The 16,867-nt window shown below is 47.1% G+C and overlaps 1 protein-coding gene across 2 annotated transcripts in view; it reads left to right on the top strand.

Annotated features, from left to right (window-relative positions):
- MICALL2 (MICAL like 2) overlaps positions 1–16,564 on the top strand; it is a 61,177-nt gene extending 44,613 nt beyond the window's left edge. For both annotated transcript variants that reach the window (XM_060282492.1, XM_060282491.1), the window contains exons 14-17: positions 1,861–1,934; positions 7,345–7,459; positions 9,675–9,721; positions 10,431–16,564. In XM_060282492.1, the coding sequence (XP_060138475.1) occupies positions 1,861–1,934; positions 7,345–7,459; positions 9,675–9,721; positions 10,431–10,510 (316 nt within the window). In that variant the 3' untranslated portion in view covers positions 10,511–16,564. The remainder of the gene's footprint in view (positions 1–1,860; positions 1,935–7,344; positions 7,460–9,674; positions 9,722–10,430) is intronic.
- The last annotated feature ends 303 nt before the right edge of the window (positions 16,565–16,867 follow it).

Below are 16,867 nucleotides of genomic sequence, written 5' to 3'. Positions count from 1 at the left end.
GCCCATTTCTCAGCGGGGCGGGGTGGGGGGTGATGGGAAAGTGGCCGCAAAGATGGTATTTGGCCTGTCAGCTGATATCCTCCCCTCTGCTGGATTTGCAGCAGATTATTTATGTGTTTATAACCATATTCACATACTAAAAAAAAAAAGGGGGGGGGAGATCAGAGTGGCTTGCAACAATTGCACATTAAAAACCATACAACGGAAAGTACAAAAAAGGAGTTAAAAGAGCCATTGTGGTTTAGTGGCTAAAGACCAGGGTTCAAATCCTCCCTCAGTCATGGAGGAACTCACTTTGGGGGCCAGTCTCTGCCTCTCAGCCTAACCCACCTCACAGGGTTGCTGTGAGGATAAAATGAGGAGGGGGAGAAGTAGAGCAACAAGCGGGGGAGGGGTGGTATATAAAATGTAATAAATTAATTAAGTACTAAATAAATAGATCCCGATGGAAGCCTGCCTTTCTTCCTCTTTATTAGCTTGTGGGAAATTCACCCCTTTTTAAAGGAAGGCTTTTGGACCATAAAGTTAATCCTGTTTTAGCCTTTTAAATATCTATATCTATATGTGTGTGTAAGTTTCCAGGTGCTTCCTGTTTCTGATTATATTTTCTTACGTCACTGTGTCTCCAGTTTTCTGTGTGTGTGTGTTTTTTATACTCTCCCCACCCCCCACCCCGAATGCATTTATCCAATTTAATAGGCCCACCCCAACCACACCACCAAATAATCCCAAAGCTGGCTGCATGTAAAAAAAACCCAACAACCCTTGGCTTAAAAACAGAAAACATTCTCTGAAAATTTCCCCCAAACGCAAATAAAAAAGCAGCAGGAGTAAAGAGCAGGTGATAAAATCCATAAAGACGGGCGTAACCTTTATTATTTGCTTTAAAACCAGCATCGTCTTGAATGGCCAGCCTCCTTTGACTTCTAAGGAAAGGTGGGCTGTCGGTTTCTTAAATTGGGGTGGGGAACCTGTGCCCCCCCAGATATTGCTGTACTCCCAACTCTTAGTCAACAGGGCTCACAACTGAGGATGACGGGAGCTGGAGTCCAGCAATATCTGAAGGACCACATATAAATAAATTTTAAAAATGGCAGGCTGGTTCTCTGTTGCAGTCCATTGTTCCCAGCTAGGGCAAAACCCCTTAGTGTACGTTTTGGCCATCAGGAATTAGTAGGTCCCCCTGTAGTGGCGAGTTGTGGAATGGCACAAACCATTTGGTGGGGGGGGGGCTTTGTCTGAATCCGCACTCGCTAACCTTGAATGAATGAATCTTTATTTGCACCAGCCATCGGCCATAGCGATAAAACAACAATACAATATACAAAGACTAGAAATAAAAAGTCAGTGATATAAAATAGATTTGAAGGTTTCGAATCAATATTCAAATAGTGGATCTGATTCTGATTGCCCCAGCTAAAAACCTTGCAACCTTTGCTGTCACCTGCTCATCTTGATCTGCCAAGAGAAAGGACAGTGGTTGGGCGACCAGGAATGGACAAAAAAAGAGGGGTGATAATCTCATTCCTCAAGTCTTTATAAAGAACGCAAGCCAGAAGGGCATGCGCCACCGATTCGGTACTGCCATCTCCACAGGGACATAAGCGTTTTTCCTGTGGAATCTGTTGGAATCGTCCCTCAAGTACAGCCGAGGGCAGTACATTCAAGCTTGCGAGAGTAAAAGCATGTCTATATTTTAGAATTGCTAGGTTATGCAGACAGGGTGCCAGAGAGTCGAAATGGGAAGGTGGAAAATAGTCATACCATGGGCAGAATTTCCTTATCGTGGCCAAGTTGTTCTGTCGCTTGATATCATTTCTCGCTAACCTTCCTCCCCGTCTTTTCTTTGGAAACCAACAGGATGAACCAGCAGAAGCTGGAGGAAAAGCAGTGGGACATCGAGGGCGAGCTAAGGAGCCTCATGAGCAAATCTGGTGCGTCGTCCGCCTTTCTCTAGAGACTCTTTTTTAAGAAAGTGTTTTCCCCTCCCCTTTTCCTTTGCTCTGATACAGTACAGGTAACCCACATCTTTTTCTTTTTTAAAAAAAGATTTTTATGGAAGTACGAGAATTTTTACATACATTATATTCTCTCCTTCCAATTTTTAATTTCACGTACCATTTTTCCTTTCCTTTCCCTTCCCACCCCCTCCCCCACCCATAATCCATTGGAAGGGTTCAAACAGTTGTCCTCAGCCACGGGCACAATGTCTTTAATTTCCACTGAATGTCTTCTGGTCCAGTAGTTGTTATCCATTGAAGATAGGGGTTCCATCTGGTCCTTATCATAGTAGACTTGGCCTTCCATGTTATTTCCTGTGACGTTACTGCCACGATGTCTGATTGAATAAATTCAAACATATAATTAGTCCAGACCTCTACTGTCCATTTTTCTCTGTCTTTCCAACCTAAAGCTATTGTTGCCTTTCCTGCTAGTATCATTGCTTTGAAGGTGTGCTGGTCACCTTTCTCTATGGCCGTGTTTCCTAGTATACCCATTGTCATAAGATTGAAGTCTATAGGTAGCTTCACTTTAGAAACTTCATTAATAACCTTAAGGACTTTATTCCAAAATCCCCCTACCTCTGGGCATTCCCAATACATATGGGAGAACCATCCCTTGGCTTGTTCACAGTGCCAGCAGTTAGGGTTCAATCCTGGTATCATATTAGCTAGCTGGGCCGGAGTTCTATATCATTTTAGAAAGAATTTTAGTTCGAGCTCCTTAAATTTGCTTACTTTAATCTCATCTATTCCTTTCATTATCCTTTCGACCTTTGATTCGCTAATTTGTTCTTCCTTACTCCATATCTTTTGAATAAGTTGGGTTGTCAGTTCTTTATTTGTAATCATCCTCTTATAGATTTTACCTGTCATTCCTTGTTTAGTTCCCCCCCCCATTTGTTTATATAGTTCCTCTATTGGCTCTTCTAATCTCATATTTCCTTTCTCTTGGGCTTTAAGAATTTCATTATATAACCCTCCAATTTTTAGCCAGTATTGGTTACCTATGTTCTCTGTTACTTCCTGCAATGACTTTAAGGACTCTCCTCTATACATTTCTTGGACTATGTGATATCCCTTAGCACTAAGAATTTTCCACCATTTGGGGTCGTCTATTGCCTCATATATGCTTTCTAAGGGTGCCCACAGAGAGATCCTTTTTAACCATATAGGTTGCCATCTCCTCCATATGCCTAATGCCAATTTCCTGGGTCCTATTGCAGATTTCAGATCTTCCTTTACATTATTTGTGAAGATTCCAAATCTTCCTGCACCGTTGTTGGCTTCATCCTCAAATCTGATCCACTTTTGTTTATTTTTTGCTCCAATTTCTAGTAAAGTTTTTAATTGGACGGCTTCATAGCAATTATAAATGTTGGGGAGGCCCCACCCTAATTCTGATTTGTGGTTATACACAAACCTATTTTGTGTCAGGTAACCCGCATCTTGTGCTGCTTTTACTTTGTGCAGGTGAAAAATACATACATACTGTCAGAGAAGGTTGCAGCTACTCATGAGTAAAGACGCTCCACTCCGTCGTTTCTTTCAGAGTTTTATTGTGCATGCTATTTACAGTGCAAGAGTATCGGGAAACATGACTGCTCAGTCCGTATCAGAACCTCGCAATGGCTTCTTCCTGGTCTTCGCCCAGCACAACAGCCTGGGGACCCCAAAACGCCACCCCCTTGCCCTACGGGTGGTAGCACGCCTCAATTCAGGCATCGGGGGAAACGGACACCCTGTGTCCGAAGGCTCTCTCAGCTCCTCCTCCCCTAGCATACGACAGACCTCTCTCCACTCCGCTCACTTCCTCATTCCTCTCCTCTGGCTCGCTACTGGTGCTGACGCTGGGTGATGAGCTGGTGAAAATGATAGGTGGGGGCTCTCTGTAAGGAGACCCCCTAACACATACATACATTCTTCTTCTTCTTCTTCTTCTTCTTCTTCTTCTTCTTCTTCTTCTTCTTCTTCTTCGATCACTCGTAGCCGAGTAAGATTGGCTTCCATGAACATGGTCTTAACAGTGATTCCGTAAGTGACTGTGGAGGCCAATTCTGGATCCACACGTCCTTCCACAGTGGGGGCAGAGGTTTCTAGGCAGGAGTTGATCATGTTGAGGGTTTGCCGAGTGTGCCTTCCTCTTAGCACATTTCTCCCTTTTCATCCTGAGTTTGAGTGTCTTCAAAGTCCATGACACCTTTGGTAAAGGCTGTTCTCCAATCGGAGCTCTTGCAGGCCAGTGTTTCCCAGTTGTCAGTGTTTATACTGCATTTTTAAAGATTTGCCTTGAGACAGTCTTTAAACTCCTTTTGTTGACCACCAGCATTACGCTTTGCATTTTTAAGTTTGGAATAGAGTAGTTGCTTTGGAAGACGATAATCAGGCACCCACACAACATCACCAGTCCAACGAAGATGTTGAAGAATCATTGCTTCGACACGTTGCTTTTTCCAGTACACTGGTATTAGTTTGCCTGTCTTCCCAAGTGATGTGTAAAAAATTTCGGAGACACCATTGATGGAATCTTTTGAGGAGTTGGAGATGGCGTTTATAAGTGGTCCATGTTTCACAAGCATACAGTAAGGTTGGTAGTAAGTGGTACCTCTGGTTAAGAACTTAATTCGTTCCAGAGATCCGTTCTTAACCTGAAACTGTTCTTAACCTGTTCTTAACCACTTTAGCTAATGGGGCCTCCTGCTGCTGCCGTGCCGCCGCAGCACGATTTCTGTTCTCATGCTGAAGCAAGTTCTTAACCCGAGGCACTATTTCTGGGTTAGCGGAGTCTGCAACCTGAAGCGTTTGTAACCTGAAGCGTTTGTAACCCGAGGTACCACTGTACAATAGCTTTGTAAACAAGCATTTTGGTTTCCCTGCAAATGTCCTGGTCCTCAAACACTCTGCCCTTCAATTGGGAGAAATCTGCATTCGCAGAGCTCAGGCGATACATCCGTACATGGAGAGCAGGGGAACCAAACCCTCATGGAAGCTACAAGTTACCTTCACATTTTGCCAGGAACACCTGGAAACTGAATCTGCAGAAAGCAGGACTCAAATGTCGGGGAACTGTTTTAGACTTCCCCCGACCCTTCTGTTTTTGTCTTATGCTGGTGCCATTTAATTACTGTTGTGAGTCGCTTCAAGTAGTTTCGTAAAGCAAAAATGAAGCCACAAATAAGTTTAATTATTATTATTATTATTAATAATAATAATAATAATAATAATATATTATTCCCCACCCATCTGGCCGGGTTCCCCCAGCCGCTCTGGGCGGCTTCCAACAAAACATTTAAATACAGAAATCCATCAAACATTAAAAGCTTCCCTAAACAGGGCTGCCTTAAGATGCTTTCTAAAGATCTGGTAATTGTTACCACAGGGTGGGCGCCACTACCGAGAAGGCCCTCTGCCTGGTTCCCTGTAACTTAGCTTCTCGTAGCGAGGGAACTGCCAGAAGGCCCTCAGCGCTGGACCTCAGTGTCCGGGCAGAACGATGGGGGAGGAGACGCTCCTTCAGGTATACTGGACCGAGGCTGTTTAATCAATCAATCAATTAATGATTGATTGATTAATTAATTAATTAATGAAAGTGGGTGGAAAGGGTGCATCTTATCAGACACAGACTGTAGGAAATCTAGGCCAGGCATAGGCAAACTCGGCCATCCAGATGTTTTGACACTACAATTCCCACCGTCCCACTGGTCCTGTTAGCTAGGGATGATGGGAGTTGTAGTCCCAAAACATCTGGATGGCCAAGTTTGCCTATGCCTGATCTAGGCCTTGTGGTTTGCACAGCAGATCCGTGTGCCTCTTCCCCATGTGGCAACTTGATCCCGGAAGTGCAGATCTCCTGTATTGTTGCTTCCTGAATGCAAGTGGGTGGGGTCAAGCAGGTGCAGGAGCTGATTGGCAGCAGGAGGGAGGAACAAGCCCAGCTGCTGAAGGATGGCAAAGGCATAGAGCAGGCATCCCCAAACTGTGGCCCTCCAGATGTTTTGGCCTACAACTCCCATGATCCCTAGCTAACAGGCCCAGTGGTCGGGGAAGATGGGAATTGTAGTCCAAAACATCTGGAGGGCCGAAGTTTGGGGATGCCTGGCATAGAGGCAGCCAACAGGATCCCCTCCAGATTATTTCTGGATTCCAGGTCCCATCTGCCCCTGGCCGTTGTTAGTGGGATGGCTTCAGGAGAAGAAATGGCTCAGGAGTAAACTCACACAAATCTGGAGTAGAGTCCCTAAGACGGTTGGATGGCGCCTTATTTGCCTCCTTCCGGCAACTCCTGCAGCCAAGCTGGTGCCAAACGTCTTGCTTTTCTTTTCTTTGGATCCCATCATTGATGCCGAGAGGAGGGTCTTGTCATCTGGGCAGCCCAGGACCTCAAGACACACTGACCAGGCTTGCGCCCTCGAGAGGTCACTTCGGTGCTGCAACATTGCAGTTTGACTTCACCCTCCGGAGACACACTCCATTGTCTCTCAAGATAGACGGAGGCCAACAAGTTGCTTTAAACTCTTTTTAATACAGTGGAACCTTGGTTTCCAAACATAATCTGTTCCGGAACACCGTTCGGCTTCCAAAACGTTAAAAAAAAAGGAGGATCAATGGGCTGGCTGCAAAGTCAATGGGAAATAATGAAAAACACGCCTTCGGAAGCCGTTCGACTTCTGAAAAACGTTTTAAAATGGAAGCAATTACTTCTGGGTTTTCGGCATTCGGGTTCCGAATTATTCGGCTTCCGAGACGCTCAAAAACCGAGGTTCCACTGTACTGCTTTTTAATGTTGCAATGTCTTGGGACCTTGCAGTGAAGGGCAGGTGATAAATTTATTATAAATTATTATTATTTATTACAACTAATTTATTAATCCTCTAAAGCATCATCTCAAATCGATTTACATATATGGTATTTTTTTTAAAAGTTCAAAACACAACAGCAGCAAATGCATTTAAAACATGATTGGTATTCTAAACATGCGGACACTCGTAGAGATCTACTGGGTGAATAAGGAGAAAGACCATCTCGCACAGCCTGCGGCTTTTCTGTGCTCCCATGTCTTCCTCCAGTCCTTCCCAGCTTTTATCTCATTCTGTTCCTTTCACCACTCCTCTAATGGAAGGCACATTCGTCCTTTCAGTTTTCTTTTCCGTTCTCCTGCCGTCACTGTCGCCACTCGAATCCAGGACATGGGGATGAACGCCCGCATGCTTTCCCTCTTCGCAAGCCCTACCAGCCACCTCCCCACCACCACTGCTACCGCCCCACTCACAGCTGTGTGGATATTTTGTGAGCCAATTAATGGTAATGATTGGCCTGTGTTGTTTCCCTTCCCCCTGTTGCTTAGAGTTCTCAAAGACGCCCAGGGAGAAGGCCCGTGAGGAGGAGCTGCTGGCGTTGTACGTGGCCACCGTCAACGACCGGAATAAAATCGTGGAGGACCTGGACGAAGACCGGCTCAGGTGCGCGAAGGCTTTTCAGGCGGGGGGGGGAGAGAGAAGGCTGCGTTCATGCATTGCCTTGACTCTGTTGCCTATCCCTCGCCATCCTGGAGAAAAAGGGCAAGTGAGGTACTGTAGGGTTCTGTCCTGGACCCACTGTCAGGCTTCAGGGAATCGGCTTTCTCCCCACCCCAGAAGCAGATAAGCAGAACAAAGGAAAAGGAGTCTTCCTACCAGTTAGAAACTTTAATGATCAGAGTGAGAGAACAAATAACCCGTCTCCTAGAACGGCGGTGCTCCCAATTAAGGATTACACCCCCTTAATCTACGTCACTCCTACGTCTTGTAATCGGAGCTTGTCCCCTCTGTGCTTTCTGTTCTGCCACCGTCTTAGCCCTTCTTGACCTTAGGGAGACCAGAGACAGTGAATCTGTTAACTCTCTATCTCCCGGTGTCTCTTCTCCTAGCTGTTCCCCATCCAGTATTTCCCAGCTTCTGCCTTCTTATCTGTGTCCCTCTGCAAGCCACTGTTCCAAATCTATACTGCCCTCCTGCTCCTGGGAAGATCCAGTATCCGGATCAGGGGGAGGGGGAGGCTCCCGCCATTCCTCCTCAGTGCAGCCCTCCTCAGCACGGTCCCTGACATCAACGTCTTTGCAAGGAATGAAGGAGATGATCATCAAATTTGCCGATGGCCCCAAACTGGGAGGGGTAGCTAATGCCACAGAAGACAGAATCAGAATGCAAAATGGCCTTAATGAATTAGAGAACTGGAATCACAGTGGTCAGCGCTGGGTCGTCCGTGTTCTGCAACGTGACTGTATTCAAAGATAGCAAGTAGATGCAGGGCTTGGCTTGCATAATCTGTACAGGCCGCAAAAACCCACTTTTATTGGCACAGAAAAGTTGTTGACCTTGAGGAAAGGTGGGGCAGTGGAAGACCCCCTTCATTTGAAACCCTGGAAGGGCACTGCCAGTCAGTGAAGACAGAACTAAGCTAGATACGGCCCCAATACTCAGTGCAAGGCATCTTGCAGCCCTAAGGGAGATGCCTCCCCACATGTAAGAAGGCAGGACCTGAACTCGGGCCCTTTGACATGTGAAGGTGATGCTCTGCTACTGAACACTGACCCCTCCCATCCTCTCCAGTCTTGGCATTTCAGGGCTCTGTCAGTTCCTCCCTTCCCTGTATAGGAGTGGAACAGGCTGCAAAGTTGGGCTGGCTGCCTCTTCTTTTCATTTTTGCCTCCCTGCTCCTGATTTTCCTGTTTCTCAAGAGGAAGCCCCTTCAGGAAAAGAAGGCAGGACTTCTTAATAGAGGGCCCTGCGTTGAGGAAGCCCTCTTTGGCCTCAGCATTTTCTGAGAACGGCCAACGAGCTCCCACGGTAGGTCTTTACTGGCTCCTTCTGCCAATCGAGGTTCATAGGGTCCGGCTCCTTGGCAAGCCTTTTGGAGTAATTAGGAACCGCCTTAGTTTCTGGCTGTTGTTTCCTTGTCGGTCCAGGTCTTTTCGCTCCAAGCTCTGAAAGGATGTGCTGACTAGGCAGGTGGGGAAGAAGCTGCGCTGCCAGCCTGGTATTTCTCTCCCCCCAAGCCCCCCCCAAAAAACTTTCTGTGAACCAAATCAAAACTTTGCTGAGTTAAACCAAAGGGCTTGCTTCAACTGAAAAAGAATGTCAGGCAGGAAGCGAGGGTCCCTGCTGGGTCTCTGCTTGGGTCATGGATGCCTCTTTGGAGAAATGGGCAGAACAGGAACTCATGCAGGGTGGCAACGGGCAGCCTCCTCTGGGAAACAAATCGTCCTGTGCCTCCGATAGAAGAATGAACTGATGACATGCGCCACAGAGACATGGCAGAATTAGCCAATCCCGGCAACAGTTGATTGGAAAGAGGCACGACTGCTGTAGGGAATCATACAGAGAGGCGGTAGACAACCTCCTGACTTTTCTTTGTCCCCCGCCTCCTTGATTAGTTTTTTGAGGAGATGGCTTCCTTGATAGAAATGAGGAAGAGGGAAGGAGCTGAAATGGTAGAATGCGCTCTGCTCCTTTGAAAGGTAGGGCCTGGCTTGTCTGAGCTGAGCCAAGGGTCATACTTGACCTTTATGATGCCAAGAGTCCTCATCTATCTGAGTTGCATAGTTCAGTGCTCTGTTCTCTGTAGGGTTCCAGCTGCTGAAACATCTGGAGTGCATTCTCTCTCCCCCCCCTCAACTGTCTGTATTTCCTTCCTCAGGGAAATTGAAGAAGATGAAGTGATAGCGGCCATGATCCAGAAGCTCGGTAAGCCTGATCTGCGATTTTTTTTTGTGGGGGGGGGAGAGAAAGCCTCGTCCTTGGATAAGACCAGATGTGCTGGGTCAGATCTGGACCACATTCACAGCACACATTTAAAGCAATATTGATAAATCATTTTATCCGCATGCTGCCTTTCCAAAGTTCAAACCATGCTCAAGGCGCAGCTTACAACATATTTTTTAAAAAATCGCATAACTACACACAGAAAAAAAGTAGCCATGACCGATAAACAAAGCATCAAAAGGTACACAACCTACTTAAACGATCTCCACATAAATCGTGAAATCCAAAAGAAAGATGCAAAAAATTAACAGCGAGAACAGCAACAACTTCCCACAACAACTTCCCCAAAGCAATAATCTGTTTGGCAGTCTCAGCTTTTGCAGCTGGAGTCAGTCCGGGCCCTAGGAGGAAACTAGACCAATAGAAGCCCAGATGGTGCTCTCCACGTGGTGCTGTTGGACTACAACTCTCATCAGCCCCCAGCCAGGGATGATGGGAGTTGTAGCATCCTGTCCATGCAGCCTGTCCCTCCCATAGATCTGGTCTGAGGAGTTAGGTGATCTTGGGAAACCAGTCTTGAGCCATTTCCTGCATTTAGACTCCATAATCTATCGCGCCCCTTGATCGCAACCACATCTGCACTCTTGATCAGTTATGCAAAGACGTGTATCGTTTTTCTCGCCTTCTGTAGACGTGCCCCGTAACACCCAGGAAAGCGAAAAGAAGAAAACGAAATTCGGCTTATTCCATATGTTGAAGATAAAGAACTAGGTGGAAGAGTGAAGTTTCCTCGGAGACAAAGAGTCCGTTTTCCATTGGTGATGGAGTAGCCATTCGGCCTCTCTTTTCTGCTTTGGGAGAGTAAAAGCCATTTTGGCCAAAAAAGAAGAAAAAAAAGAGGAAGCCGGAGAACCAAACAAGGGGTTTATTCAAAACCTGGAAAGTGGACAGTCAGGGATGGAGTTTCCCTGGTCCAGATCCGTGAACTGAACAGGCCTTGAAAGCAAACTTGATAGACTCGCTGGCATCATTTGGAGAGCAAATATGTTCATTGGCTGGTGTTTCTCTGTACACTAGTCTGTCTGGAGAATCCCAGTCCGGCCTAGAGCAATTCAGGAACTCTCTTTAGGAGCAGTTTCTCCCTCCTCTGCTACCAAGCGAGTACAGTCGTACCTTTGTTCTCAAACTTAATCCATTCCGGAAATCCGTTCCAAAACCAAAGCATTCCAAAACCAAGGCGCACTTTCCAAAAGGAAGTAATGCAAAATGGTTTAATCCGTTCCAGACTTTTAAAAGCAACCCCTAAAACAGCAATTTAACATGAATTTTGCTATCTAACGAGACCATTGATCCATAAAATGAAAGCAATCAACAACGTACTGCAGTCACACAATCAATCAATCAATCAATAGCTGAACTGGGTTCCACACAGTCACAAAACAAAAAAAGCCACAAAAACAAGAACCCAAATAAATAGCAAAAACAGACAGACACTCAAAACGGAAGTGTGGCACTCAAAACGGAGCACATTCGGCTTCCAAAAAAAGTTCGCAAACCGGAACACTTGCTTCTGGGTTTGCAGTGTTTGGGTTCCAAGTTGCTTGAGTACCAAGGCGTTTGATTTCTGTAATTGGGGATGGATGTAGAGCTGCCAGAAGCCTTATGGCTTTCCCCAAATAATTCTGGGAAGCGTAGTTTGTTAAGGGTGCCGAAGGCTCTTAAGAGGCCTCTGTTCCCCTCACAGGGCTACAATCAACAGATTTCCCTGTAAAGAGGGATTGCAAAACCACTCTGAGGCCATGTTCATACCACACATTTAAAGCACTATCTTACCTCTTTAAACAGTCGTGGCTTCCCCCGAAGGATTATGGGAGCTGTGGTTTTGTTAAGGGGTGCTGAGAATTCTTAGGAGCCCCACCCCACCCAGCTACATTTTCCAGAGTGGTTCAACAATGGTCACTGTACATTTAAAACACTGTAATAGATGCTTAAATTTTTAAGCTACCCCCAAAGAAATCTGGGAGTTGTCGTTTGTTCACGATGCTGGGAGCCCCTCCCAGAACTACAGTTCCAAGACTCCCCTAGGAAGAGGGAGACACTCTGAGAATTGTAGCTCTGGGAGGGGAATACGAGTCCTCTGACAACTCTCGGCACCCGCAGCAAACCACACAGTTCCCAGAATTCCTTGGGGGGGGGAAGCCATGGCTGTGTTAACGCACTGTCCTTAGGCTAGTGTCGAGCAGAGAGGAGGGTGGCTTTAACTGTGTGGGGGCTGCTGAATTGGGCTTGGGTGTGCATGCCAGGCGCAGAGGACCCATATAGAAGCAGCCCCCCCACCAGTTAGAGCGGGGGCCCCTGCTTGTGCGGTGTGAAGGTCGACTCTCCTTCCTTGGAGGTTTTAAAGCAGAGCTTGGATGGCCATCTGACATGGGTGCTTTATCTGGGATTCCTGCATTTCAGGGGGTTGGACTAGATGACCCCTGGGGGTCCCTTTCAACTCCGCAATTCTATGATTCTGTGTGTGGGGAGACCAACTCGCTGTGAACATTTCCTTCTAACCACTAGGTGGCAGCGCAGCTCTCAGCAAGCCGGTTTGCCCAGAGCACGGACCAGTTGACTTTTTCTTCTTTTCAAAACAAACCTCAGGAAGTCGTATTAAAGACAGAAGGGAGGGGTGGGGAAAACAAATAAGGGAAATTTGTTCTTTTCTTATATATAAAAGAATGACAACATCCAAACACGCGCGCCCGTGTAGCTAGCCGGTTGCTCCCGCGATGGGCTTCCTTTTTGCACTTGTTTGTATTAAAGCAAGAATGATTTAAACGGTGCCGGTTTATATAACGTGGCTTGGCTTTGGTGGCTCAGGGGAAGAAATGGCCTTTTAACTCATCTGAATTTCACCTGGTGTTTATACTGGCAGCCAAGGGAGAGGACTTTTGGCAAGTAAATAATATTAATAAAAAAGGGGACAAGCAGATTTTTTTTTAAAGTGGGGGACCTTTAATTGTCCGCCTTCCTTTTTAAAAAGTAGCTCTGTGGCCAGTTCAGGTACACAGGTGGGGTTGATGCCCTCATCATCCAGTTAAATATTTAGAATAGGACCACACACCATTCTTCATGGGAGTGCCTGCGAAGGTCTTTCCTGCCTATTCTTAGCCACAGGATCCTTTTCCTGACCAGGAGTTTGCAGAACTATTCCCATTTTCTTTTTAGTGAGGTGGGTTGGGAATTGTGCAGAGTTAATTCTCAAAGGCATATGAAAGGCTTCCATCTCCTTTGGACACCATGCATTTAAAGTGCTGTGGGACCATTTCAAACAGTCATGGCTTCCCCCCGCGCCAGAGAATTCTCCCATCAAATTTGTGCGCACGGAAATTGGGAGGATCATTTCAACCCATTTCTTCGGGAAAGATTGTCCCAACAGTTTCTGGGGAGTGGGGTTCATTATTTGCAGAAGCAGAGCTTCCCCCCCCAAAAAAAGGGTTTGGGTTTTTGTGTGCGCAGTGGCTACAAGGAAGATAAGAAATTGTTGACTTCCCAACTGCACTTTTGCAACTGGATGGAACCATGGTGGGTGGGGGTGGGCATGGTAGACATACCATAAAAACAGACGAGAATATTCAGGAGAGATTCTGCAAAGTGGCCTTATTCTTTGAGGTGAGTCAAGGAAGAATCTGGGATTAATTTGGGACTATTTAATGCCCCACCTCTCCGCCACACACACACACCTTTAAAAAGTCATGGGAATTGATTGCAAAGCCCTCCAACATTTCTCCAGTGAAAATAGGGATATCCTAAGGAAAAGCAGGACATTCTGGGATCAAATCTGAAACTGGGATGGCTTCTTAAATCTGGGACTGTCCCTAGAAAATAGGGTCTGTGGTCCAGGCAGCCATGTATCCAATGGGGATCCAATTGTGAGATAGATCCAACCAGAAGAGTTAGCTAGGACTATGTGCTCAGGACTTGGCACATCAAGAGATGGCATGGGGCATAATCTATGTGGTTGGCACACAACACAAAGCCTCCAGATTGGCCAGGCCTTGCAGGATCAGACCAAGGGCCCATCTAGTCCAGGATCCTTTTCTCACAGTGGCCAACCAGATGCCCATTGTAGGAAGCCTGCCAACAAGACCTGGGTGCAATAATGCTGCCCCCACTTGGGAATCCTAGCAACTTGTATTCAGAGGCATAGCAGAGGAAGAACATAGAGCCTTCGCAGCCATTGATTGTCTTCTCCAGGCTAAGGGTGTTCTCCACCCTGCAATGAAGTGGAGAAGCTGAGATGCAACTTGTTCAACGAAGCAAAGGCGTTTGTCCTGGCGAGGTTGTGGCAGGAGAAGGCCTTGGTCCACTGCGCGATGCTCCTGGGAAGTTTCGTAGACCCTCCAGGCGACAGCCCAGGAATGATGTGAGCCTGAAACTGACAAGGCTTAAGTGGGCGTCTCATCTTGAAACTCCCCATTTCTGGGCCAGTTGGAGGAGCTTACTGGATGCATATCAAAGCCTTCACGCAAATTGTGGCGGCGTGATGGAGGTCTAGAGTGAAAGTGATAAGACCCATATCAAGGGAATAACTTAATTAACCGGTCTTGATCAAAGAACTGCATGGATTCAATAGCCCAGTTTCGAGAGCTAAATGAGGACATTTAAAGAAACTGTACTTGACTGCATTATCAATTTTCCTGGCCAAAGAGCTTTGAAGTAGAATTAAGCAGGGACAGGAAATTGTCCCTCCCCCATCCCTCGAATGCCAAGTGGCTCTCTGTTTCACTAGCAAAGGGATACTTGAGATCATCAGAAGCACAGTTCAATGGGCAAACAGATTTCTTGCGCAGCCTCACCGAGATGGACCACAAATGCCAGGAGTCTCTTATCATTGTCACCAAAGAGAACCAACATTTATAGCATGCCATCCACCTGGGCACCTGCAAAAGTCATATGTGCTCATCCCAGGCGAGTGCTCATCCCAGCGCTGGGAGGATTCATGGATTCAGAAGGATCAGTCCTTGGCAAATCCACTTAGGAGCAAAAGAAGCTTCCTTGTACAAAGGCAGACACTTGGTCTGGCAAGCTTAGTAATGCCTGCCTGCATTGTCTGGTTCTCCAGGGTTTCAGGGCTGCATGGAGATGCCAGAGATTGAATCTGGGATCTTTGGAAAATGGAGCATGTGGCCTGCCACTGAGCTAGAAAAGGATCTCCGGCTGCAGGACTTGGAAAGATGAGCGACTCTGGAGTTGTGGCGCTCATCTCGCTTTCAGGCCGAGGGTGCCGGTGTTTGTCCACAGACAGCTTTTCCTGGTCATGTGGCCAGCATGACCAAACCGCTTCTTTTGCAACAGAACACCGTGACAGAAACCAGAGCGCACAGAAACACCGTTTACCTTCCTGCCACAGCAGTACCTATTTATCTACTTGCATTGGCGTACTTTCGAATTGCTAGGTTGGCAGGAGCTGGATCAGAGCAACTAGAGTTCACCCTGTCACGGGGATTTGAACTGCTGACCTTCTGATCGGCAAGCCCAAGAGGCTCGGTGGTTTAGACCACAGCGCCACCTGCGTCCCTACTTGGAAAGAGACCTGCTATGTAAGTAGACTAGCCTTCTTCGGCCTAATGCTATTGACCTGATGTTGTGGAGCTCCAACTCTCACCAGTCCCTGAGTTCAGGGATGATGGGACTTGTAGTCCAAAACTTCAAGAGGGCCCGAAGCTGGGCAAGGCTGGAAGAGGCAGTTCTGAGTTAGCTGGACGAATGATCTGACTCGGCTGGAAGCAGCATCCTTTGCACAAACGGTGGGACCCAATTCCCCTGCTTCCTAAGCGGTATGTTCTTGGACCTATTAATTGCTTGTGAACTTTCCACATCATCTCAGCAGCTGAGCTTGGGGGTCTAGGCGAGGGGCTCCTGTCAGTCAGCTGAAACCAGAGCCAAGCAGAACCAACGGAAATGAAAGTTTGCAAAATCTGCAGGATGCCTTTTCTTTACACAGCACACCGTTAAACTATGGATCTGTAATGGTGCTGGTTGCTTCCTCATGAGTAATCCGCTCCAAACTCTGTGGCTGGTTTTTACAGAGTTTTATTATATACATATGTACAAGACAGAGCAACAAAAAGCATGACCGTTCTATCCCGAATCAGAATCCGGAAGCACCGCCCTTCGTGACTTCCGCCAACAGAACACGCTGGGCGTTCGGAATCTCCTCCTCTCTGCGCACCTCTTTTCACCCCTCCGCTGTTGGGGTGATGGGGCTGGTGGAGAGCCCTCCCCACTAGAACTGCCCAGCTGGGGGGCTGGTGCTGTCTCCTCTGGCACCTCCCCCTCCTGAGCGCTCGGGTCCGACCCTCCAACACTTCCCTCTGGGAACCTTCCCCTCTCAGCATCCTCAAGGCTCTGCACCGCTTCCTGAGGGTCCGAAGCGCTGCCATCCCGGGCTCCTACTGCACCGGAGAGCCCCTGTCCCCACTTCCTGGACTCTCCGCTGACCCCTGGTGGTCCCCTGACAGGATCCCACTCACCCAAGAGGCAGCGATGGCCGCCAATCTACCGTAGATGGCTTTAAAAGAGGATTTGACAAATTCATAGAAGAGAGGAATATCAAGGTCTACTAAGCATGGTGGCTAGGCTCTGCCCCAGTTGCTGGAAACCACAGAAGAGGAGAGTGTGCTTTTGCTATATTCATTCATTCATTCATTCATTCTGTGAACCACCCAGAGCCCCCCTGGTATAGGGCGGTATGTACTGTTCTAAGCAACTCTCTGTTCATTAATAATGGTGTCCTGCAACCACCACCCCCAATATGATTTTATAACAGTACATTCAATAAATAATAAATAATAATCTGGTTGGCCACTGTGAGAACAGGGTGTTAGACTGGATTGGGTCATTGGCCTGATGCAGCAGGCTCTCCTTATGTTCTGGCCTAGCCTGCAGATCTCTCCCTGTGCTGCCCTTTAATCTGATATATCATTCCAAACCATCGTCTGTGCTCCCGCAGATGATCCAAACCATGGCTTGGGTTTCAAAACCAGATGCGCAGCCCTGTCCTTCTGCAGCGGTTGAACTTTCAGTTTCCGAGGACAATCTGGAGAGTTAAAGGGTCAGGGGGAAACCTCTCCCTCTCTC

Source organism: Zootoca vivipara, chromosome 14, assembly GCF_963506605.1.
Source record: "Zootoca vivipara chromosome 14, rZooViv1.1, whole genome shotgun sequence".
Classification (NCBI taxonomy): domain Eukaryota; kingdom Metazoa; phylum Chordata; class Lepidosauria; order Squamata; family Lacertidae; genus Zootoca; species Zootoca vivipara.
This window is presented reverse-complemented; position numbering and strand designations above follow the sequence as displayed.